This window comes from Phragmites australis, chromosome 3, assembly GCF_958298935.1.
Source record: "Phragmites australis chromosome 3, lpPhrAust1.1, whole genome shotgun sequence".
NCBI classification, from domain to species: Eukaryota; Viridiplantae; Streptophyta; class Magnoliopsida; order Poales; family Poaceae; genus Phragmites; species Phragmites australis.
In genome coordinates, this window is record NC_084923.1 from 15,678,208 (window position 1) to 15,702,671 (window position 24,464).

The window sequence follows — 24,464 nt, forward strand, 5'->3', positions numbered from 1 at the left end:
GGCCGCAGATGAGCGGCCTGGAGGCCGCAGGCGGCCCGACGCAGACCGGTGGCTCGAGCGCCCCGGGTGGCGGGCCGCAGGCCAGCCGTGGGGCTGCTGAAGGCAGCAGCTGTCAGGCCGGTGGAGGAGGCGCCGCTGGCAGTGGGGCGGCGATAGCGCCGGGGGATAAAGGGAAGCGCCCTCGGACTTTCGTTCCTACGCCGACTTCCTCATCGTCGTTGTCGCCACCGCGGCAGTGGCCGCCGGCTGGCGGAGCGAAGGAGGGAGGCTGGGGCGGCCAATCGTCCGGCGCGGGGCCGGCGACAGAGGCAACATTTGCGGTTCTGGAACCAGACCTTGATCTGCTTGGGTTTGATCTGGAACCCGGAGACCAAGGCCGGCACAGGAGCACGGGCACAGCGAGTGCCCAAGCCGGCCCGCCGCCAGAGACGGACCCCGCGGCGGCCCCGCAGAGCCCCCCGCGGAAGAGGAGGAGGGAGGATTCCGGGCCAAAGCCGTCGGGCCCGGAATACAAGATCCCGGAATTGAGATGGCAATACCGAAGACCCAAAACTGCGTAAGTTTCCCCCCTTTTCCCTGAGCATGCCTTGCCCGGAGTGAGTTCGGAGACTGACCTTATTTTATTTTTCAGGCCGCCTAAGGACACCGCCAGAGACCAAGGACAGTCGGAGGCGCCGAGACCAGCTCCAGCCCCCTAGCCGAGCGCGCCTGAGCCGAGCACGCCGGTGGAGCTGGAGCCCCTGAGCGCGCCGGTGGAGCCGGAGCCGCAGAGCGCGCTGGCCGAACCAGAGCCTCAGGCGTCGCCCTGCCCCGAGCCGATGGCAGAGACTGTGCCCACGCAACTGGCACCGACTGAGCCCGCCCCGAGTACGTCGAGTGCCCCTGTGTGGCAGTATTCGGGGACCCCGAGCCCCTCAAAGGGGGCTCGCAGGGGACCCTGCGCCCGGCCATCGTCCAGCCGGCCTGCAGAACCCCTCCCGGACGTGCTAGGAAGCGCCCAGGAGGTGATCGAGCGGCTGGAGGCGGCTGTGGCGGGGGAGAAGACGCAACTTGAGGTGGCCCGCGCCGCCCTTCTTGAGGAGAGGGAGTGACTGGCCGAGGGTAGATGCCTTTTTAAGGCTTGCGTCGCCGCGGCGCGCGCCGTCAACGAGAATGAGCGGCGCGCAATAGAGGCGGAGCGGGAGGCCCTGGAGGGAATACGCACGGAGCCGTGCAGGAGCAAGAAGAAGCCACCCGCTTGGCCGAGACATCGCGGCGACGGGCCGCCGAGGTGCTCGCCAGGGATAGGTTGGTGCGGGCTCGGGAGGAGGCAATCCTGTCTCGCGAGAGGACGGTGGAGGCCTCCCAGGCGGACTTAGCCCGCTAGAGGGACAAGGTTGAGCAGAGCCGCGCTGAGCTCCAGCGTCGGGAGGAGGAGCTGCGGCGTCGGGAGGAGGACGTGGCGATCCGCGAGACCGACGTCGGCATCACGGCGACGGCTCTGGACGCCCGGGAGGAGCTACTGACCCGCTGGGTGGCAGAGGCTGCCGAGGCGTCGGCGGCCTTAGCTGCTCGGGAGGAGCAGGCCTCCATGTGGGAGTCAGAGCTGACTACCCGGGAGCAGGCCCTCTCTGCCCTCGCCGAGCAGGTGAAGCAGAAGCAGGCCGAAGCCCCGGCTCCTCGCGCCGCCCCGACCAGCACGATCGAGGGACTGAGCCTGGAGGAGCGGCTGCAGAGCATGAAGGATGAGCTCGAGACCGCTAGGTGAAAGGATCGAATAGCCCAAGAGGGGGGGGGGGGTGAATTGGGATATTAATTTTTTTTTCTTTTTAATTAACTACCGCTTGACCAAATAAAACTTATAAGAAACGCAAGTATGGAATTTTAACTAGCACAAGATAGCTAACCAAGCAAGAATCAACTAAGAAAGACAATTCCTAAGAAGAACTTGCAATAATAACAAAACTCAAAATAAGATGCAAGAAAGTAAAGAGTTGGAAAAGACAACACCGATTTTTTTCCGAGGTTTCGAGAAGTTGGCACTCCCCCTAGTCCTCGTTGGAGCATCCACCAAGGATGTCGCTCCCCCTTGAGTCACCAAGGCTCAAGTGCTCCCTCTTGATTACCCCTTCTCCATCTCCGGATTGGCGGGTATCAAACCAAGTACATCCTCTTTTTCCGGGGCTCCCACAATTCCTCCAAGAGCTCACCGAGAAATCCTCCGATCACCAAGACCGTCTTGGTGTTGCCAACCACCAAGAGTAACAAGCCTCAAGCTTCACTTGACAAAGACCAAGCCTAGACAACAGCTAGATGCACACTTGTTACTCTTCAAGCACTCAAAGAAGTCCTTAATCCTCAACTAAGAACTTAGAATGGACACAAGTGCTCTCTCTCTTGCTTCTAAATGACACACCAAGTGTATGAGCTGCTACAGGGTCGCAAGAGCACCTCTTGAAACCAACTGAGTGGGTATTTATAGCCTAGAGATCAAATATAGCCGTTGGCTAGCCACTCTCATTTTTCTGTAATCACCGGATAATCCGCTGTCTATATCCATAAGATCATCGGATAATCCGGTGGGTTCAAACCCAGAGCCAGCTGTCACTAGCCGTTGCACGGCAACATTTGTCCGGTGATAAACTCCGGTGAACACGCAGTCATCACCGGATAATCCGGTGAGTACAACTCACCTGACCCTTTGAATTTCAGAACCTTCTGCAAGAAATACTCCGGTGATATTTTTGCTCTCACCGGATAATCCGGTGAGTTCAATTTGTCTGAGTTTCTTCACAACATTTCTCCGGTGGTCTGCCAGCTAAGTCACCGGATAGTCTGGTGAACGTAATTTTCCACTGTGGCCCGAAGCAATGCTCTCTGCAAGAAATAGTCCGGTGTTCATATTATGCAGTCACCGGAGAATTCGGTGAGTACAAAATTGTTTTTCTCCGAAAATTTTCTCTGCTGGAAAAGCTCCGGTGGTCACCGGGCTTCCATCACCGGATGTTCCGGTGTAACACTTCTGAAATTTTTCATATAATTCGGATGCCTCAATTAGTGTTTATCCGGTGAGTATTAGACATCCATCAGAGGATAATCCGGTGAGTGATATATATTATTATTTTTTTCTGAGCTCGTCCAATTCAACTCTCTTTGAGCTCTAACTCCTCGACAACTTCACCATGGACTTGTATGCTCTACCTAGTGCTAGAATTTAACAAGTGTGCATCAGCTATGTCTAGACTCACTAAGTCAAGCTACTACTTTTATCCCCCCTTTATAGTACGGTCAAAAGACTAAAAGAAAAGAAAACATATACTACTCTAAGTGTTCTCCATCTCCTTTGTGACACTTAGAACTAGAAGATCCTTAATCTTAAAGCATATGTCCTTTGATTGTCCATATAAGCACTTTAGGGACCAAGATTACACAAATATCATTGTATACTAAATTTTTGATTCCCTTCAAAATAAATTGTTAGTCACAGTAATATGGTTGTCATTAATCACCGAAACACTTACCACTTACCTAGGGGCCTAGATGCTACACCAGGGCCGAACGGACCAATGTGAAGCTGATGATGGAAGATATCCTTCGGCAAGCACGGAGGTCCGTGAGGGTGGCCGGGCTCGGGCTCGTCCACGTGGGAGCGAACAGGACGGGCATCAGCCACATCGCCCCTTGCTTCGAGAAAATCAGCCAGTGACTGGAGGCGCTTCCCCAGGCCGTGCAGGAGCTAGCTACCCGGGAAGGGTGTGGCCTGGCCCAAGCGGTGGCCGAGCACGTCCTGGCCTGCTACCGGAGCCGGGATCCGAACTTCTCGACGGAACCAGCTCGGGAAGGGGTTGTCGAGGCCGAGGAGCAGGCCGCCCGGGAAGCTGTCCGGGGCATCGCCGCCGAGGTGGCGGCTTGTTTCATGACGGAGCCGCCGCCGTCTCCGGACCCGGGGAGCAGCGGCGAGGAGGCCTTGCTTCTTTCTGAGCCCAACAACTCCGACTTAGATTAGGCTTTTGTAATTTTCTTTTTCTTTGACTTGATGTAAATATGGGAGTGATCCCTCAGAATAGCTGTCCTTTCTTGTGAATATAATGGAAGCCTTTCTTTGGGGTCGCAACTCCAGTGTTCTTCCAAATGCCCCAACCACTCATCGCCCGAGTAGTGAGGCCTTCTTTGCGCGTTCAGCCCCCGAGCCATCGCGAGTCCGCAGCGGCTAAGTCAAGAGACAAAGGCACGAACTTCCTTGCTCGGGAGATAGGTCGATCTAGCACGGAGCACGCCACGACCAGTTAACACTTTCCCATTTTGCGACCACTCAAACAGGTAGACTGGAGACACGTGCGGGCGGAAATGCGACCAAGAGTCCCCACGGTTTGGTGGTGCCTGGGCTAGGACGGACCGGACCGAGCACCGACAGCCCGCCCTTAGGGTCTAGGCTCCCGACCGCTCTTTGCTCGAGCGGTGAGATTACCCGAGAACCCTAGAGGCTCGGTAGTGCCCGAGGCCTTTTAAGCGGACCGAACACCACGATCACTATGAAGGACTTTGGTCAGACATCGCCGTTCGTACGATACACCTTTCTACTTTCCGTTCTGTCGTTCCGAAAAAAGCGGACACGTGGTAGGGTTTTGTGCGCGAGGAGACCATCTCGCCGAATAGATTAGAATACGAGGGCCCCGAGGATAACTCGGGAACAATATATTAATGAATGTAAATTCGTATGAATTTAACCACTCACCGGACAGCTGTCAGCTTTTCGGCCGGCCGATCCAGAAGAGGTATGCGCTTTGAGCTCGGGGTGCCGGGGAACTTGGTTCCTTCGGCTGGAGCGCCCGAGCACTGGGGAGCGTGATGGGGAGCCCGGGAGCAGGTGATCCCGACCACTCATGCCTGAGCAGTAGGACCACTCGAGGACCCTAGGCCCGAGCAGCGACCTGGGCACTAGGTGTGGAATAGATTTTTAATTTTGGGTTTCGTAGTGGATGGGTTTTGGCTGAACTGCACCTGTTGCCATCCCTACGTGGGTGTCCAACGTGGTGAAGCTGCATATGCAGAAGGCGCAACTGTGGAAGTAGACGATCACTGGGATCTTAAATTCTTAATGCTGTCATCCTTCTATCGTATTGGCGCCATGGCAGAGGGCAATGAAGTGCCTATGCACTGAGAGAACATCTTACTAAGATTTTATTAAAAAGATATCGCGCCTCAAATTTAAATCGGTTCAGTGAAATCGTGCTAGACTTATCGTTAACACCGTAAGAGACTTTACGTGCAATAACTCATGCAATAACTCATGTTTAGGATGGTGTCGAGGAAGTCATCCACAATGTGCAGCGGTTCTTCGCCGGAGACACCGAACACCGCCGAGGTGGTGGAAGACATGGGCACAAATGTAGCAAGCAGTGTACTTCGGCTGGAGACTTTGCTAGTTTGCGTGTGCGCCTGCCAACTGTCACGTATGTGTTTTTTAAAAAAAAAAGACAACAGATGTTTGGGCTACTGGACTAGGCTCTCCTACCTGTGTCCTTGGTTGGGCTGAGTCGTGGGATGGCGCGGCTAGTTTGGGTCATGCCCCAAACAAGCATTAGCCCAACATATTTGTTAGTTGCTTATCTCTCAGTCGAATTTTTTGTATGTTGCAATAATTCTTCGTATTTTGATATCTGCTGCGATAGCTATTTTTTATGTTACAATAGTTATTGTTGTATGCAATAGTTTTTTTTATCTACTGCAATAGGTATTACTGTATGTTGCAATAGGTATTTTTGTATGTTGTAATAGTTATTTATATTTTTTCTTCGTCTTTATTTCAACATTTGAGAAACGTATACATATTTTTTATATGTTGCAATAAGTATTTCTGTTTGTTGTAGTAGTTCTCATAGATGTTGCAGTAGTTCTTCATAGATGTTGCAGCGATTAAGAAAAGCGACTGAGGCAAGGCTTCCATCAAATCTATCTCTCCTTTGTGACCCCAACAGCAGCCAACTCATCAATAACCAGCCTAACTGGGTGTTGCTCGGTATCACCGTATGCTTTCGACGGACAAGGCACAACGTGTACATGCAGGATATCATGGAATTAGAGACTATTTGTGGAGATTAACAATGGCTAACAGATGATGCAGCTATTGCTGTGGATAACCGATTTGCTAGATCTTAGGTGACTGAGATCTTGTAAATCTCTGGGTTATCTCAGTTTGAACTAGAAATTGAAATTAGCGATGGGGAATTTAGGGATTAGATGAGAGTTTTAGGGTTTGAGGTGGGGATTACTTGATCCGTTGGTTTTAGAGTGAAAGAACAATGATGTCGTCTAGAAGAGGGTGAATAGTTATTTTAATAAAGCTTTGCCCTTTTTACTGTTTGGACTAAACTTACAGCGAAAAGAAACTAACGGATTTTTCAAAAGTGAAAAATATAAATATGCTAAGCTCAACTAGTGCACAATCACATTAAACAAATATGAATGTTATAATCTTAGAGTGGACAATGATTATCTAAATCTAGCAATATAACTCTAATATGAAATTATTGTTCATCAAAACTTCCGATATTATTCATCGGATGTTCCAATTTCCAAAATCGGAAGTTCCGATTAGTTCAAAATAACATATTTTAAAATTATGAAATTAACTCTATGCACGTACGAATAAATATAGAAGCATGGATATTAAATTGATACACAAGAGTAAGTAAACACAGAGATAAATAATTTGTTATCAAAGTTCGAATATTCATCGATATCCTATATCTCTATTGAGAAAGTTTGGTCACACTTGAGCCCGGTCTTTTTCAATCTTTTTCCTCATGAGGTTGCACACATGCACTCCCGCCTCCACTATGACCAACTATTCATCCACTCCGGAGATGGTGAGTTTTGCAACTACTTATGGGCCTCTTCACAATCTTCACTTGAGGAGATCACCGGCAATCCACCACCAAGCCGTCTAGGAGACTGTGTTCTCCAAGAGTAACAAACTCTCAATCTTGTGCACGATCAACACCGAGTGCTCAACACATGCAACTAATGCGACAACCTGAAAGCATCTAGGCCCTTAAATTGTGTTTTGGTAATTAATGACAATATATCTTTGTGGACTAACTTGGTTAATTGAGTTGTAAAAATGTTAGTCACGAAGATGTTGCAGAGCTAGAAGAGTGCATGAGTGGAAGGCATAAAAAGGTTAGCTCAAGGGAAATGTATTTTTGTAAGGTATTTTATTTTTACCGAGCAAAGGTGCCTAGAGAAGAAAATGGCAAGATTGATAGGATAAATGTCGTACTATAAAGAGGGATTGGTGTATGTTTACTTAAGGTCTCTATAGTGCCAATTTGCTCAAACTTGCATTCATATAAAGATAAAAACTCTTAGCTTGTGAGAACCCCATGAAAAGGCTGTCTGAGTGTCTCTGGATGTTGGCGGTCTGACCGGGTCTGCGGGCGGTCTGTCCGCTGTATCTCAGGGTGGCGGTCTGACTGGGCCTCAGGCCGGTCTGACCGCTGTATAGCGATGACAGCACTTCCAGCATAGCGGTCTGACCGGTCGAGTAGCTCGGTCCAATCGCCCTGGCGCAGAAACTCTTGGACTGTGACGGTCCGACCGAAAGGGTCGGCGGTCCGACCGCCCTCCTCTGCCCAAAGTCAAACCTTGTGTCAGTAGCTGTTGGAAAGATGGCGGTCTGACCGGCAGGTTGCCTACGATCAGAACGCCAGAGTCGCTCGCGTGTCAGAGGCACAGTAACGGTCGAATTTAAAGGGGAAGGCTATAAATATGAGGTTGGCTGGTCTTTGCGAGCTCTCTCTTGCACTCTAGCCATTTAATACACATACTTGGAGCTCTTGACTTCCTCATCTCCCTCTCTTGGTTTAGTATTGCATCTTTGAGAGGTTTGAGAGCATCTAATGCATAATTTCAAGAGTTTAAGCAATTAGGCACTAGTGATTCTTCAAGCAAGCGGCATCGGCTTTTTACTCTTGGAGGTTGCCGCCTCCTAGACGGCTTGGAGGTTATGGCACCGTCGAGCCCTTCGAGGAGATTGTGAAGGAGCCACGGTGGTGGTTGTGAGAGGCTTAAGCACGCCTTGCAGGAGCGACGAAGTGCATCGCTAGTGGAATCGAGGTTTGAGTAGTTCTTATCAATTCCGGCTTAAAATCAAGTTGCTCGGTGTGAGTCCTTTCTCTTTGGAGAATTGAATACTTGATAGAGAAGCGGATTGTAGCTTGAACTCACCTCAATGTGGATTAGGGGTGATTGGCAAATCACCGGTACCACGGGAAAAATCCTTTGTATCTCCTTGAGCAATTTACTTTATTATTGAGCTATTTATCTTTCATGCAATTTACTTCAAGCAATTTATATTTCTAGACTTTAAATTGCTGCATATCACCCTAGGATTGCAAACCTTCGATATAGCTCTTAGTTGTCCCTTTTTATTGCTATAATGATCATAAATTTAATTTCGCAAGTTTTCTTGATCGCGTGATAATTAGTTTTAAAACCACCTATTCACCACCCCCCTCTAGTCGGTATCCTTGATCGTACACAACCGTTGGCTACCAAAGCACCACACCCTTCACACCTCTCTTCCTCTATTCACTAAGCAACAAAGGCTTTATTCTTACTAAATCTTGATAGAGAGGGAATGAGAGCACTCAAAGGTGGAACACCAAATTCAAACACCTCACACATGCAGCACAAAGCCAGTCAAGCAACCAGTCCCACGAAATGAGGCTAAGGGGTATAAATACCCCACTCTGAAAAACTAGCAGTTGGACTCAAATTGAACATATCAGAACTTCCAATCCCACGATCAGAACTTTCGATCCCATGAATCCCAACAGGCGAAAACTAGCTGTTATATCCTATTTCCAGCACACATTGAAACTTCCGATCCCCCAGATCAAAATTTTCGATTAAAAGCTAACTCCAAACCCGAGAGCACCTGGTTTCTAAAACATCAGAATTTCCAACTGACATCAGAACTTCCGATTTTGGGAATCGAAACTTGCGATATCAACACAGTTGACCCTCTAAAAACGTAAAACTTATTCAGAGAGCTACACATCCATACTGGATTCATGATCTCAAACACATTGGATCAAAACTAAAAACACTCCAAAGACCAATTCAGACATTTTCTCTAATTTTTCAAAGCTTAATCCCCAAGATTAAACTCGGAACCACATGTAACAAGCCAAACACCACTAAAGTTTGGCCACAATCACTTTTCACCACTAAGGCCAACAACACAAAGGGTTATATCTAAAACACCTTTTAGATACCTTGGACTCCTAAAGTGAACTCTAAACACAAACCCATCTCACACTAAGCACATGATTTGAGCACTCGACACAGCGATCGAACAACGCTTTCGGCAGTCCCTCTTGATAGTACGGCTATCAATCATATAACCCGATCTCCCACCAAACTTCTTGAGAGCGGCAAAACTAGAAAATCTTATTCTAGTTATACCTTTGCCTTGAGCTATCCTGTCGAACTTAACGAACACATTATCCAAGTCTCGATGCTTCTCATAGCTCTTCAAGGTTCGTCATCAACTTCTCTTCTCTTTACTTGATCTTCCGAAAGTTTGATGAAGTTCACTTGATTGCTTCCCATACACCAAGTATGGAAGACTTCTCTTTTTACATCATCTTCATCCGGTTCACCACTTAGGCATGAACCGTAAGCATCAAGCACACAAGTTATCCACTAAGCTTGTCTTAGATATTGCTTCTTCTAACATGACATATTAAATATCTCAATTTAACTCATGTCTTCTTATGGAACCTAATCCTAACTCACCCTCAAGCACAAAGCACATGAGTTAGTCTACAAAACCTAATTGGTAACTAAATACCTTAAGTCACTTGATCTTCATAAGTAACTTGGCTTTTATGTTTATTGTCAATTTTTTTGAGCTTCTCATTCATTTCATGAGCATCACTAAGAGCTCAATGATAACAATGCATTTCTTTTGATCTCATGGCATTCGTCAACGAATCCACGTTTTATTTCTTATGTATCTCCTATGGAATAATTCTAATAAAATTCTCAATATAATTGTTAGTCCATAGGTATTATCATCACTTACCCGAGCATCACTTAGAGCTCATTCATCTTGATGCATATCTCTCCTCCATGCATCATCTATGAAACAACATACCAATAATTCTTAACAATATTGTTAGTTCATAAGTATTATCATTAATTACCAAAACAACACTTAAGGGCTAAGTGCACTTTCATAGAGGGATGGTCGAGGGAGGCCAGTCGGACCGGTGGTGGTGGCGGGCGACTGGCGGGACGGCAAGGCAACGGGGGCGTAACCCATCGCGGTGGCGGAGGACCGCCGGTTGGTGGTGAAGGCCGGCGGGGGTGTCACATGTTCTAGCGGTTAGCGATGGAGGTGGTCAAGGGCAGCAGCGGTGGCGTCACCGGAGCTGGGCGGGGAGGCAATGGTGAACATGACCAACATTGAAGAAGAACGTGGCGCATTGGCAAACGAAGAGGAGGCATCCCGGGGAGGGAGGAGGAGCGTCGGCGGCCCTCCCCTTGTTGGCGCCGTCAATCGCCAGGAGACAGGCGTCAGGAGTGTCGAGGGTTGGTGGTTGGGTGTCGGGTGCATCGGTGAAAACAAGAGAGGGGGGCAGATGGTGGTGGGGATATGGTAAAAAGGAGGGGTTAGATCTGGGATCGCTATAAAAATTAACTGTAACATATATAAAATCTCATATGATTGATGTGGGTCTTTTGGATAATTGCATCTAATTGGGCTGTGAATATTGGAGGGATTTAGCAAGTGTTGATGAAGTGATCTTCTTCATATTCTGAACATGCAAACTTTGTGTTTCATTTGATACCTTTTCCTATTTCGACATGTGTTGTAACCGTTACTGCTTCGACAAAATCTTTGCGGTTCCCGAATGCTTGAAAGACGAACTTCAGGAATGTAATTCGTGTGTGCTTCTGCACCGGTGCCCTTCGGAAATGTGAAATGTAAAGCGCCACTGTTCATATATGGGCATACTGGTGATTCTGTTTAAGACATTACTCTAGAGTGTTGATGAAGTGGTCTTCTTTAGATTCTTTAGATGCATGCAAACTTCAGGAATGCTGACGGGGATTCTTGTGAACCGAATGGCTGATCGCAGTGGGCTTCTGCAGTTCGCGGAGCACACAGAATATGGCTTGGAAGAAGATAAAGCTGTGGTCTTTCATGCTGATATTTTCTGCGCGTCGCCTTGTGTATGTCTTTTAATAGCATACAAAAATATGCACCATCTTAGCAAACTTATTATTTTTTGCCATGCCGCGTCTTTGTCTAATTCTGCATCCTTTTCACCGTATGGGTTCAAATCGTAACCACACTTTCGTTGCCTATGCTGCCATTGCCTTTGATAGGAACACGGGAGTTTCACAGGAATGGATTCAATTCTTATGTGAACAAGAAATTTTTCAGGAGTTCAAAATAAGGCCTGAATATACAGTACATTACCTCAGCCAGAAGCAATGGCAGAGTATGGAGAAATGAACACTGGGATTTAAATTAGCAGTAGTATTTTGATTTCACTAACAACATCATAGTAGCATGCAAGTTTCAAGTGCTCTTTCGCAGGTAGACAGAGAGGATTAAAAAAACATATGTATCATATTAGTTTCTTGAAAGTAAAATCAATTGCCTTCCTTCCACTGATAAATTTACAAAAAATGGAAGAACCTGATGGAACCAAATCTGCCTGCGTCTACCACCTCTTCAGGAACCGCACCGGCACCACCTGAAAATGCGTCATAGCACTCGGTGCTGCAGGAGGCCGGCTTCTGCTCCACGGCCCCTGCGCCCCGGGGATACGTCTCCGAACGCTGCAGCACAGGCGGGTTATTGCTCTGCGGAAGCGTGCCGCGCCGCCCCGCCGCGCTGGAAGAGGGCGAGCCACCGCCGGCATTGGTGATCGCCTTCAGTTCTTGCGGTGCGGACGAGTCGAAGCAGATGGAGACGGCCTTCCCGGACGCGGTCTGCAGCTGGAACTCGGAGGGGGAGAGCGGGAGGAAGGCGCTGTTGCACGAGTGCTCGTTGTAGTAGGTGACCGCGTACAATGGCGGGTCGCTGTGGTCCTTCTGCTGCACCTGCTTCGTGGCCGGGCAGTTCATGTTGTCCTTGTAGGTGCATCTGTAGTAATACCTGCAGTGAGATGAGGGGAAAATATAAGAATTTGTGAGTGAAATGAACATGAAAAGATCCAGTTTTTTGGCCAAAATATTTGTTGGAATTTGTCTCTGTTATGCATGCCAAAGAAAGGTGGCTAAAAGGATAAGATTTCTGATTCTTTGCTGGTCAAGATTGATTTCTCAGTACACACGCAGATGCAGGTTTCAGTAACAAACGAGGAAGAAACCAAAAAGACAGATGTTCCTCCGAAGTCCGAACCTGGGGAAGTTGGTGTTGTTGATCTTCTTCTCGCCGTACTTCCTCCATTGGTGGCCGTCGTTGTGCGGCGCGGAGGTGTCCACCTTCTTCATGCGCTTCTCCTTCCTGCCAGGATTTTTTCCAGAAACAAATCACGCGCCGCTCCAAATTGAACCGCGTTAGTATCAAGTGAAGATCACTATATGAAGCACCACTAGCAGTTACCTCGAATTCATTTGCGACTGATGCGAGCTCGGCTCAGGAGACATTGTTTCCTTCCGGGGGAGGACACCAAGAAATCAAGAAATGCAGGGAGGGGAGGGGAGAGAGAGAGAGAGAGAGAGAGAGAGAGAGAGAGAGAGACTCGGCCGGCCGGAGGAGGAAGCCAAAGCACTTTTAATTCGGAAGCGTACTTGACCAGACACCGGAGCACACCACCCCTCTTTTTAGCTTAACAGCTCGACACATCACACAACAGGAGAGAGAAGTCCATAATTGAGTTCGCGGCCATATAAAAACCCCAAGAAACGAGACCAGGAACGATGCAAAGATTATCTTGGCCTCCCGTCGTATCGCTGTCACGTGCCCCCGCGCACCGACGGGGCGACCTGAGGAATTTCTCTGCACCTTCTTCAGAGCCCTACCCAACTCAACACAGTTACACAGCCGGAGGTGCCTACAAGTGGCCTCAAATGATGTGTCGAGCGCCATTGTTTATGCTCTAAGCACTGTCATCGATCTCGCAACTTGGGCTAATAAACATTTTTCCTGGCAATTGGAACTCAGGCTACCGGTAGTAGTTGTATACTAATATATATATATATATATATATATATATATATATAGATAGATATAGATATATATGTAAGTATCGATCCAGGCCGGACCGGTTCAAAAACTTGTCCAAAATGGAAGCTCGATCGATCGGGTGGTGATGACACTAGCAATAAATAAGGACAAACAAAAGAAAGGAATCGTCTCGTTGCTTGGGGCGGAGGGTGAGTGGGTGACTCGCTGCTGCCTGCTAGTCTGAAACCTACCGCGTCCCGAGGGTGTTTTTTTAAAAGACCCAGCACATGCCGGATCACAAGTTGAGGCGGCAAGGAATCTCTCCTCCCCTCTTCTCTTATCTTTCCCCTTTCCGTTCCGTCGAGTAGTTTAATTATGACCCGGAATGAGCTCATCCCTGATGGTACCCGCCCCCACTGGGTCTTAGTTAAAACCTAACCGGCCACTAGACCATTACGCAGAGTAATTTATGTGCGTAATTGCGCAGTTGGAGGCCGCCCAATTTGGCCTTGCCGCGCATCACGACGATAAGCGCGGCCTCCCCAGTTGATTTATTAAATGCATCAAGTGGCACGACGCGGTAAAACTTTTTTTTACAAAAGCTAGTAAGGTTGTTCAGGTTAATACGTGATTAGGCTCATTATAATATTTTGTTATGATAATATTTGATTAAAAAATAGTTTAAGGTTAGTGTTATTTAGTTACAGAACTCATAAAAGTAAAAGAAAAAGATAAAATTATGTTAGTGATAGAGAAAATTATTTATGCTTTGATTATGTATCCGAATCGTATATATGTATTGATTCGATTCAATATATTTTGATCAACTCCTAAAATCATACGTTAAGTGTAGACAATCTAACTAAAATCAAAATAGATTTATCTTGCATGTTGTCTGCTTAACGTGATAAACTTGAGTTATATGGTGCTTCTTAATCTATTATCTTAGTATGATTTTTAAATTTTTTATTTTTATTATGAATTTTAGCTGTTGATTAATTGTATTTTACATGGACTCTTAATTTAGGTATTTGATTTTTATAATAATTTAATTTTTTCTAAGACTATTTTGATATGAATCTTTCTTTTTCTATTCTAACCCTAATTTCAATTATTATTTATTTTATTTTATTTGGACCCTTTATTATTAATTCTGAACTATTAATTATATTTGATATAGACCATTTGGTTTAATCTTAATCGTTAAATATTCATAACAATGAGTGGTTTATATTCTTTTTTATTATCATGGTAATTTTATGATTTTAAGAACTAATATGATGGTTCCTTTTAATATTCATATAATAATATAATAGATGAAATAATCGTTTCAGCTTGGTTACATGCGGTAAAGACGCAGAGGAAGTAGTTAAAAGGAAAGGAAACGGTGATAGAAATGCTTTACCATCTGTCTATGCAGTGAAATTGGCAGCCATGGATGAAATCAATTTGAACTGCTTGCGGCACATGAGGCTGGGTAAGCCACAAAAGTCCACAATTCCGAGGCCAGCGAAGTCAGAGAAGAAAAACGGAGGGGGACACCCAACAGATCACTTAGTTTATTGGAAGGATCACTGAATAAGACCTGATTAGCAGAGGTCTGACTTTTAATTAGTTGGACAGGTCTGCCACTCTGCATTTGTTTATCAGGAGCTGTTAGTCATACTCTTCTCTTTCTCCTGATTTTACTACTACTTGAAACTCTAGAAAGACCGGGCCACAGTCCCACACCTAGTACAAATTTATAATGGGATTTTCTAGAAGGTGGACAGTTATCATCCTCTGATTGGCTGACCGGTAGGGAGAGAAAGGAGGATGTATGGATGCATGCGGCGTATCAATCTAGATCTTGGCCTATTCATTGACATGCGTACATGCGTATCATTCCTAATATAAACGTGTCAGAGCAATGTTTATCTCTTTCTATCTTCTATAAACACTAATAAAAAAATTATCTCTCTAATACAAAATTTATTTTGTATTTTAAAATATATGATCACATCTAAATTTTAATTGGTTCACATTAATTTGTTTGTTTCATGCAATACGTAGATATGAATATTAATCACCTCTAATGTATTTTTTAGTTTGTTTCTTGTGTTGGATATTGTGTCCATCTTATATCTTAGGAAAGACACTGGCTCTCTCTCCTCTTTAATTTTTTATCACATCATAAAAAATTTTATAAGGTATAATTATTTAATGTCTAAGAAATAAGATATGGTGTAATATTGAGAGTAGCCTTAGTATATGCCGCTCTAATTTAGTACTAGTTTGTTGTCAACTAAAATATGCTGTCACGGTCCTGATAAAACGGGAATGGAAAAAATAAGCATAAAAGTGTGGCCACAATGGATTACACGATTAACAACTGAGAGCCAAGAGAGCAAGGGATAAAAAAATATATCATACAGCTGCTGCCGGCGCTGCCTGATCACACAGCAAATATCACCAGATCTCATAATCAAATGGTCGCTAAATATATATCTCTGCTAATTGAAATGGTTAGTAGAGAGAAACGGGGAAAGAAGAAGTGCAAGTAGGGCTTAATTTTTTTTTCCACTGGCATGAGAGGCACTGAAACCTAACATTTTTATAATCCTTAAAGAAAGTTTCGAATGACACGCCATTCACTGTGTATCTCCCGTATGAAAAGAAAAAAAATAGTACTCCGGCTCTTCAATTTTGTTTAAAATACATAAGTTCTACAATTTTAAGGTAATTTTATCTCGGATATTTCAGTCTTACCTCTCCAATATGTTCCTCCTTCCTAATACAAATATTATTTTTCAGAAATGCTACATTATTATTACTCACACACTAATAAAAAATGATAAGATGGTTATTTTATTTTTTTTATCTTCATATCTATATCTAAATTTAAAATGTCGTGTATTATCTGACAGAGGAAATATATATTATAAGCCTGCCACCTTACTATACGTGCCAGTGACTATACTCGTGGAGAACTTTGTGAGCCAGAGCCAAAGGTCAAACCATTGCTTGGACGGTGAAATTTGGATGTGCAATAGCGCCAACCTATAGAAAGAATAGCTATTAGAAAATGGTTTCTAGAGCCATGACCAGATTTAATTTTATCGCATAACATATACTACTATCACATTTCTTGGTTCAGTCTTTGCTTATCTGAAAGGCTGAAAAGGACTTCTCCATTCATTAGTCTTTGTTAAAACTGACCTCGATGGCTTGTTGCGGTCAGAATAAGCGACGTTATTAGGTGGTGGAAGCCGGCGAGTGAGGTCGACCGCCTATAAGAAATATGGACCTAGTTAAGGCAGAGTCTTAGCTTAACACGGCCATCAGCCAGGACAAAACCACCGTTTTAGACCAACTCCAGCAGGATCTTTATTTGATCGGTAAAATAATGCGCTGCTAGAAATTACCGATTGGGAGTCAGGAGAGACACTCCAGCTATATGGACGATAGAACGATGAAAATAGAGATCCGTATTACTGTTTACAGTGTATGTTTGTAGGTTCGGAGAGAGAAGGAAAATAATAAAAAGTAGGAAATAAAGTAGCTGTTGGAGATGAAAAAATAGAAGATATTATAATAATGTTATTGATACTGTAATAGTATTATAAGAGATGAATTTTTAAAGTATATGTTGGAGATGGCTTTAAAAAAAGAATGGAACAGAAGATGTATAACTATGACTCGCGTCTTTCTTTGCACAAGATGGAGTAGAATTTTGCATCATATGTCTAGTCCGAATTCGCAGCAGTCTATTTAGGTTTCTGTGAAAGCGAGAAACGAATTAACATCTTTTTTAAAGAGGACCATCATGCAAAGTCAGAGTAAAATGGGCAGGCAGCAGGCTTGAATTGAATGGTTCCTGGAACTGGGAGCATGGAGAGACCGCTATGATATTCCTGTTGGCGCCCATAGATGCACACGTAGCCGGAAAGTGCCGGACCGCTAGATATCCCGGGCTTTGCATCACCTGACCAGCGATCGGCGTTAGCAGCTGTACTGCTGTAGTACGTGTCACAATCGTCACCACGTTTAGATTGTTCCTTGGGAATGCAGTTCAAATAAAAAGTTCTTCCTTAGGATTGACAAACGTACTGGGAATGCTAATACATATCGTTTCAAAAGAAAAGAAAAAAAAAAAGAATCGATACACTTCATACGCACAACCATGAACCATCATCTGCATGAAATTTAGTAAAAAACAAACTTCGGAACGAATTTGAGAAGTTTTAACTTACACGGTCCAAAACCTAACCGGTTAGCGATTTGTTTTATTTCTTTATTATTTGAAACAAAAAATGCAAATATATGTTCGTTTAGAAAAATAGTTGATCTAGACTCATATCACCTGTTAGAAGGACAATAGGCAAGGACTGCAGGAGGTGATTTGGATTTTTGTTGTGGGGGATTGTTGGTGAATCAGGGACTGAGGGTCCCCGAATCTCGAGGCCAGGTCAGCAATCCGTCACGTGGTGTCATCCCGCGGGGTCACCTCTGCTAGGTAAAAAAGACTAAGTCTCGAGAGAGGGCGCTCGGGGCTACAGTCAGTGGTCCCCGAGTACCTGGGTTTTCCGATGATCTACGAAGACTAAGTGATTGAGAAGAAAGTGCTCGGGGAGGTAAACAGTGACCCCCGAGCACCCAAGTCCCCCGACGACTAGGAGAACCAAGTACTGGGAGGGGTGTGCTCGGGGCTGCAGCAGTAGGCTCCCGGGCACCCGAGTACCCCGAGGACCCACTGAAGGAAGTTCCAAGAGAGAGTGCTCGGGGCTGCGAGCCGCGGCCCCCCGAACACTCGGTTCCCCGAGGATCCGTACAAGCGTGCCCGGGAGAGAGTGCTCGGGGAGGTGAACAGTGACTCCTGAGCACTCGGTTCCCCAACGACCCAGGAAGCCCCTTCATCAGTGGCCCCCACAGGGGTCCAGCGATGAGGTGTCAGTAGGTGAAAGGCCCGAGGCCGCATTTAAGAGCGCGCGTGGCCTGTCACCTCCAACTGCTCCCATCACGCTCGGTGTCAGTTCCTGCCATATTCTGGCAGAAGGGCGTGGGACATTAAATGCACGGGTCCCATCCCGTGCCATCCGGCATGCCTCGGGGTAACGTCGCAAGGCCCGAGGCGTTCCGTCTGCCGCGCTACTGTGGCAGGCGAACAAGACAGGGCGGGCACGCCAGGTCGCTCTGTGGCTGCCCGGTGGGCCCCCTCCACGGCGCCCGTTGCCAGCGCCATCATGACGACTGATGACCGGGCGCGGGGCGCGTTTTCAACCCACGTCACTTCGCACAGAGGCTATGATGACACCCTTTCCATTTATGGTGCCTTGGAACTCGTGCCCTCCCATTCGGGGCACGCTACTGCCGGTGGGTATTTAAAGCGGCCGGCAGCACGGACAAAGACAGGTCTTACAGGCTAAAAAAGGCTCGGCAAGCTCTGCACGGTTGAAGAAGTTAAGGAAGTAGAGAAGATCGAGAAGTCCAAGAGCACTCAAAGCCAACAGATACACACAGATCGAAGAACACATTCGTACGAGCATAGAAACCGAAGAACAAGGAGCCCCAAGCTCTAGGATAGACAGACATTCTTGTAACTAGCACATTCCTGAGAGATATTCTCAGGACATTTATAGCATCCATACAGGAGTAGGGTGTTACGCCTCTGTGCGGCCCGAACCTGTCTAAACCCCCAGTGCATTTACTTCATTCCGCACCAGATCATTCCACCCCACCAGCCATCGCATTCATATCCATTTATTTCTCCGGCAAACTTATTCAGAATCACCCCCCGGCCGAATCTCTAAAAAGGGGTCCCTCAGGATCCCTGCGACAGGAGTTAACCCTCCGACAGCTAGCGCGCCAGGTAGGGGGGAAGCATCCCTGAATTTGTTTGTTTGTTTTCTCCTGCAGAAAAAAATGGCTGGCGGTCATCGTCTCCGGCACTCTGGCTCCAGCTCCAGTGAGCAAATGGAGCCCCTCGCACAGGAGGCCCCAGTCGCTGCTGCTTCCCAGCAGCAGCCACGATCTGCACGCACGGCGTTCCCCTCTCAGGGGGACCATGACGCTGGGCCCAGCAGGGCCACCGCCGCCGTCGCCGGTGCACCATCCAACCCCCAGCAGGTGGCCGAAACTCCCGCCGCCAGATCCACGTCTGGACAGCGCCGGGCGCCGCTGCGGCGTAGGCTCGCCTTCGGCGAGGCCAGTCCTGGGAGCGCGCTGCTTGCGGAGCAAGCTCTCCTCAGGCACCCGCTAGTCCAGGTGGCGGGGGAAACCTCGGAAGGCCGCTGGCTCCAGGAAGTAGCCGCCTTAGTCGGCACGGCCCACCGTCAGGTGCTGCCCAAAAGTTCCCGCGCTACCTCACACCACGGCGCAGTTAAGACCGGCCCATCATCAGGTGGCGGTCGCACTGGCCGGGGGCCTCCAAGCGGAGCGCTACCCCCATGGCCACTACCAGAGCCCAGGACCTCCGCTTGCACCTCAACGAGCGGAGGGGCATCGAAGATGCGCGTGTCACCCTCGAGCGCTGGTGGGAGACCCAGCATGAGGCTTAAGTCGAGGACCAGGCCTCCTCCTTGCCGGCCCATGATCGTCGGGACTCCTCGGCTCGCCGGCGTTCACCGTCCAAGGGCGCTACCTGGGAAGCAGGGTACGGCACCGGTTGTCGAGCCTTCACCAGTGAGCTCCGCTGGGTCAAATGGCCCACCAAGTTCCTGCCAGAACTGCTGGAGAAGTACGACGGGTCCATCGACCCTGTCGAGTTCCTCCAGATATACACCACTGTTGTCCAAGCGGCTGGCGGCAGTGAAAAGGTGATGGCCAACTACTTTCATGTCACCTTGAGGGGCTCTGCCCGCTCTTAGCTTATGAACTTACCCCCAGGATCTATCAGCTCCTGAGATGATCTTTAGCACCAGTTTGTGGCTAACTTTCAGAGCACATTTACGCGCCCCGACCTGGAGTGCGACCTCCACGCCGTCAAGCAGCAGGAGGGGGAGACGTTGCAGTGCTTCATACAGCGCTTCAGCCAGGTCCGCAACACCATCCCGCGGATAACCCCCACGCTATCAATGTCACGTTCCGGCAGGGTGTCCGCGACGAGCGAATGCTCGAGAAGCTAGGCACGCACAAGGTCGAAACCACCGCGGAGCTTTTCGCGCTGGCCGACAAGTGCGCCAAGGCGGCGGAAGCTCGGGCATGGCATGTTCCTCGCCCTGAGCACCCCGCCGTCGATCACCCAGGTCCTTCCCGCTCCGACAAGCGGGAAAAGAAGAAGAGAAGGAGACGTGAGGCTGTCCCCGTCGAGCTAGCCTAGGCCCAACCCGTGGGCTATCCCAGGAACCCGACCGCCGGCAAGCACGCCGGGCGACCGCCGACAGACGGCCTGCGCCCGCAAGGGCTCCGGCACGAGCCCCTCCTAGGGCTCCGGCTCCCGCAAGGGCTCCAGCTCCGGCAAGGGCCCCCCCTCCTGCGGGGCCCGAAACTGGGGAAGTGGTGCTCGATCCACCAGACCAGGTGGCATGACCTCACGGAGTGCCGCATGGTCAAGGGCCTCATCGAGCAGCGCCGGAGGGACCGCGAGAAGCCCCGCAGGGGCGGCGATGACGCAGCCGCCCCCAACAACCAAGAGCTCGGCTTCCAGGAACCCGAGCACACCGTCGCCTTCATCGACGGAGGCGCGTACACGCCCCCCTCCCGCCGCAGTGTCAAGACCATGCGGCGCGAGGTGTGCTCGGGGACCCCGAGCGAAGAGGCCGCAAGGCCCCTGAAGTGGTCGGATGCCCCGATCACGTTCAGCTTGGCCGACCACCCCGCCAGTACTGCGGGCGTGGGGCGACTACCCCTGGTAGTATCCCCCACCATCTGCAATGTGAAGGTCAACAGAGTGCTGATCGACGGGGGTGCAGGCCTTAACCTCCTCTCCAAGGAGGAATCGAGAAGCTGAAGGTGCCCTCCAGGCGCCTAAAGCCGTCGCTCCTCTTTTACGGGGTGACACCCGGGCACTCCCTGCCCCTCGGGCAGGTCGAGCTGCCCGAGACATTCGGGAGCCGGGACAACTTCCGAACGGAGAATGTCATCTTCGACGCTGTGGAGCTCCCCCTCCCCTACAATGCCATCCTCGGGCGCCAGGCGCTCACTCGGTTCATGGTGGCCACGCACTACGCGTACCTCACAGTTAAGATGCTGGGCCCGGCGGGCCCATTCTCCGTGTCTGTCGAGACCAGCAGCGTCGTCTCCTGCGCCGAGCAGTTATACTCGGCCTTGGTCTCAACTCGGGCCGAGGTCGAAGGTCGTCCAGGGGGCCAGGGACCCTCTTCATCCAAACCTCGACTCGCTGCCGACGCCTTCGTTTCTACGAAGGAGGTCGTGGTGGGCGAAGACGTCTCCCAGGTCGTCCGAATCGGCGGTGACCTGGGCGGAAAATAGGAAAGCGCGCTCGTCGCCTTCCTCCGGGCTAATGTAGATGTGTTTGCATGTCAGCCGTCCGATATACCCAGGATCCCTAGGGAGGTGATCGAGCACCACCTGGCTGTGCGCCCGGACGCACGCCTGATGAAGCAGAAAGTCCGGCGGTAGGCACCCGAGCGCCAGGAGTTCATCCGGGAGCAAGTCAGTAAGCTCCTTGACGCCGGATTCATCCGAGAAGTCCTCCACCCCGAGTGGCTGGCGAACCCAGTCATCATCCCAAAGGCCAACGGTAAGCTCCGCATGTGCGTGAACTACACTGATCTAAACAAAGCTTGCCCAAAAGATTCTTTTCCTTTACCCCGCATAGATCAGATTGTAGATGCAACCGCGGGATGTGATCTTTTGTGTTTTTTAGATGTAAACTCTAGTTATCACCAGATTCGCATGGCTATAGAGGATGAAGAAAAAAACTTCTTTTATCACTCCGGTGGGGACTTATTGCTATGTATCGATGCCTTTTGGTTTGCGCAACGCTATGTCTTCTTTCCAGCGCGCTATCCGCATCACCCTTGACTCGCAGGTTGGCCACAATGTCGAGGCCTACATCGACGATCTCATGGTCAAGTCCCGAGACCGCGCCACCTTGCTCGAAGATCTTGCCGAGACTTTCAACAGTCTCCGCACTACCCGCCTGAAGCTCAACCCCGAGAAGTGCGTCTTCGGGGTGCCTGCGGGCAAGCTCCTCGGTTTCTTGGTCTCCAGCCGAGGGATCGAGGCCAACCCAAAGAAGATCTGGGCCATCAAGCAGATGCGACCCCCGGCTCGACTCAATGAGGTTCAGCGTCTTGCCGGCTGCATGGCGGCCCTCGGGCGCTTCATCTCCAAACTTGGGGAGCGAGGACTCCCCCTCTTCAAGCTTCTGAAGAAGACCGATCATTTCGACTGGACGCCGGAGGACGAGCAGACCTTCCGCGATCTAAAGAAGTATCTGACCTCGCCGCCCGTACTGGTGGCCCCCTCCAAGGGCGAGCCACTACTGCTCTACGTATCGGCCACTCCTCAGGTCGTGAGCATGGTACTGGTGGTGGAGCGCGATGAGTGCTCGGGGTAAGATGCTGGGTCCCAGCTCCCGGCCGCCCCCGAGCACTCCCCGGTACTCTCGGCTCCCCCCGAGCATGGGGTCGAGCCCGAGCACTTGGCTCCTCCCGACCAGGGAGTCGAGCCCGAGCACCCGGCCAGCCCCGACCACGTCGCCGAGCTCAGGGGCTGCGGCAGGCCCTCGGGTGAAGACGCAGTCCGGGCCCGCCGTGTATAGCGACTGGTGTACTTCATCAGTGAAGTCCTCCGGGATGCTAAGACAAGATACCCCCAAGCCCAGAAGCTGCTCTACGCCGTGCTCGTTGCTTTCTGGAAGCTACGCCACTACTTCCAGGCGCACAAGGTCTCAGTGGTTACCACGTACCCACTGGGGCCCATTCTCCGGAACCGAGAAGGCGATCAAAAGCCAAGCACTCTCTGACTTCGTGGCAGAGTGGACGTCCGTCCCTGAGGTCGACCAAGAAGAGATTTCCGCATATCCCGGGCACGATGTGCCCGGGTACTGGATTATGCACTTCAACAGTTCCCTCACGCTGAAAGGCGCGGGGGCCGGAGTGGTTCTCATCTCCCCAACGGGTGAAGAACTCCGGTACGTCGTGCAGCTGCAGTTCCGAGCAACCAACAACATGGCGGAATATGTGGGCCTCATCGCTGGCCTCCAAGCCACGGTGGGCCTCGGGATTCGTCGCCTCCTGGTCAAGGGAGACTCCTAGCTGGTGGTCAACCAGGTATCGAAAGAATACTAGTGCACGGATCCTCAAATGGCGACGTACGTGGTGGCAGTCAGGAAGCTGGAGAGGCACTTCGACGGCCTGGAGCTGCGGTACATCTCTCGCCACGACAACGCTCTGGTCGATGACCTCTCTTGCCTGGCCTCTTCCCGTGCACGCGTCCCTGCCGGAGTCTTTGAAGAAAGACTCACACGGTCTTCCGTCCTGCCTGCTGAACAGGGCGAAGGGGAAACCTCGAGCCCAGTTCAGAGGACCCCGGCGGCGCCCTCAGTGGGAAGCCCCGACAGGGTGCCGCCGCCCAGCGAGTGTGCTGCGCTTGCAGGCTGTTCTCAAGATGCCTCGTGGATGGACGAGATCCGAGGGTACTTGAAAGAAAAGTTCCTCCCCGGAGATGATGCCTCTGCTGAAAGAGTTGCTCGGCAGTCCAAACGATGGGGATCTCTACTGGCGTGGCGTAGGCGGCGTCCTCCTGAAATGCATCACCCGGACAGAAGGCGGCGAGCTTCTCGCTGAGGTCCACGAGGGCGAGTGCGGTGGCCATGCATCGTTTCGCACGTTGGTCGGGAAGGCCTTCCGACAAGGTTTCTACAGGCCTACAGCCCTCCAGGATGCTTCCGAGCTGGTTCGGCGTTGCAGGGCGTGCCAGTTCCACGCAAAGCAGATTCACCAGCCAGCTTAGGCTCTTCAAAACATCCCCCTATCATGGCCTTTCGCGGTCTGGGGCTGGACGTTCTAGGTCCATTCCCCCGAGCAATCGGGGGCTATGAGTACCTCTACGTCGCCATCGACAAGTTTACCAAGTGGCCAAAGGCGGTTCCAGCCGTCAAGGTGACCAAGAACACGACGCTCCAGTTCATCCACGGTATCACTAGTCGCTTTGGTGTCCCGAACCGGATCATCACCGACAATGGCACTCAGTTCACAAGTGCCCTGTTTGGGGACTACTGCGATAACCTTGGCATCAAGCTCTGCTTCGCCTCTGTCGCTCATCCTCGGAGCAATGGGCAGGTCGAGCGCGCCAACGCGGAGATACTGAAGGGGCTCAAAACCCGGACCTACAACGTGCTCGC

At 49.7% G+C, this 24,464-nt stretch overlaps 1 protein-coding gene across 1 annotated transcript; it reads right to left on the minus strand.

Annotated features, from left to right (window-relative positions):
- Positions 1-11,610: 11,610 nt before the first annotated feature.
- On the minus strand, positions 11,611-13,151 carry LOC133912394 (WRKY DNA-binding transcription factor 70-like). Its single transcript, XM_062355096.1, has 3 exons — positions 12,611-13,151; positions 12,407-12,511; positions 11,611-12,160 (listed from the first exon to the last, which is right to left on the minus strand). Exons 1-3 carry the CDS (start codon positions 12,652-12,654, stop codon positions 11,680-11,682), a joined length of 630 nt encoding a protein of 209 aa, XP_062211080.1. The 5' UTR covers positions 12,655-13,151; the 3' UTR covers positions 11,611-11,679.
- Positions 13,152-24,464: the final 11,313 nt, after the last annotated feature.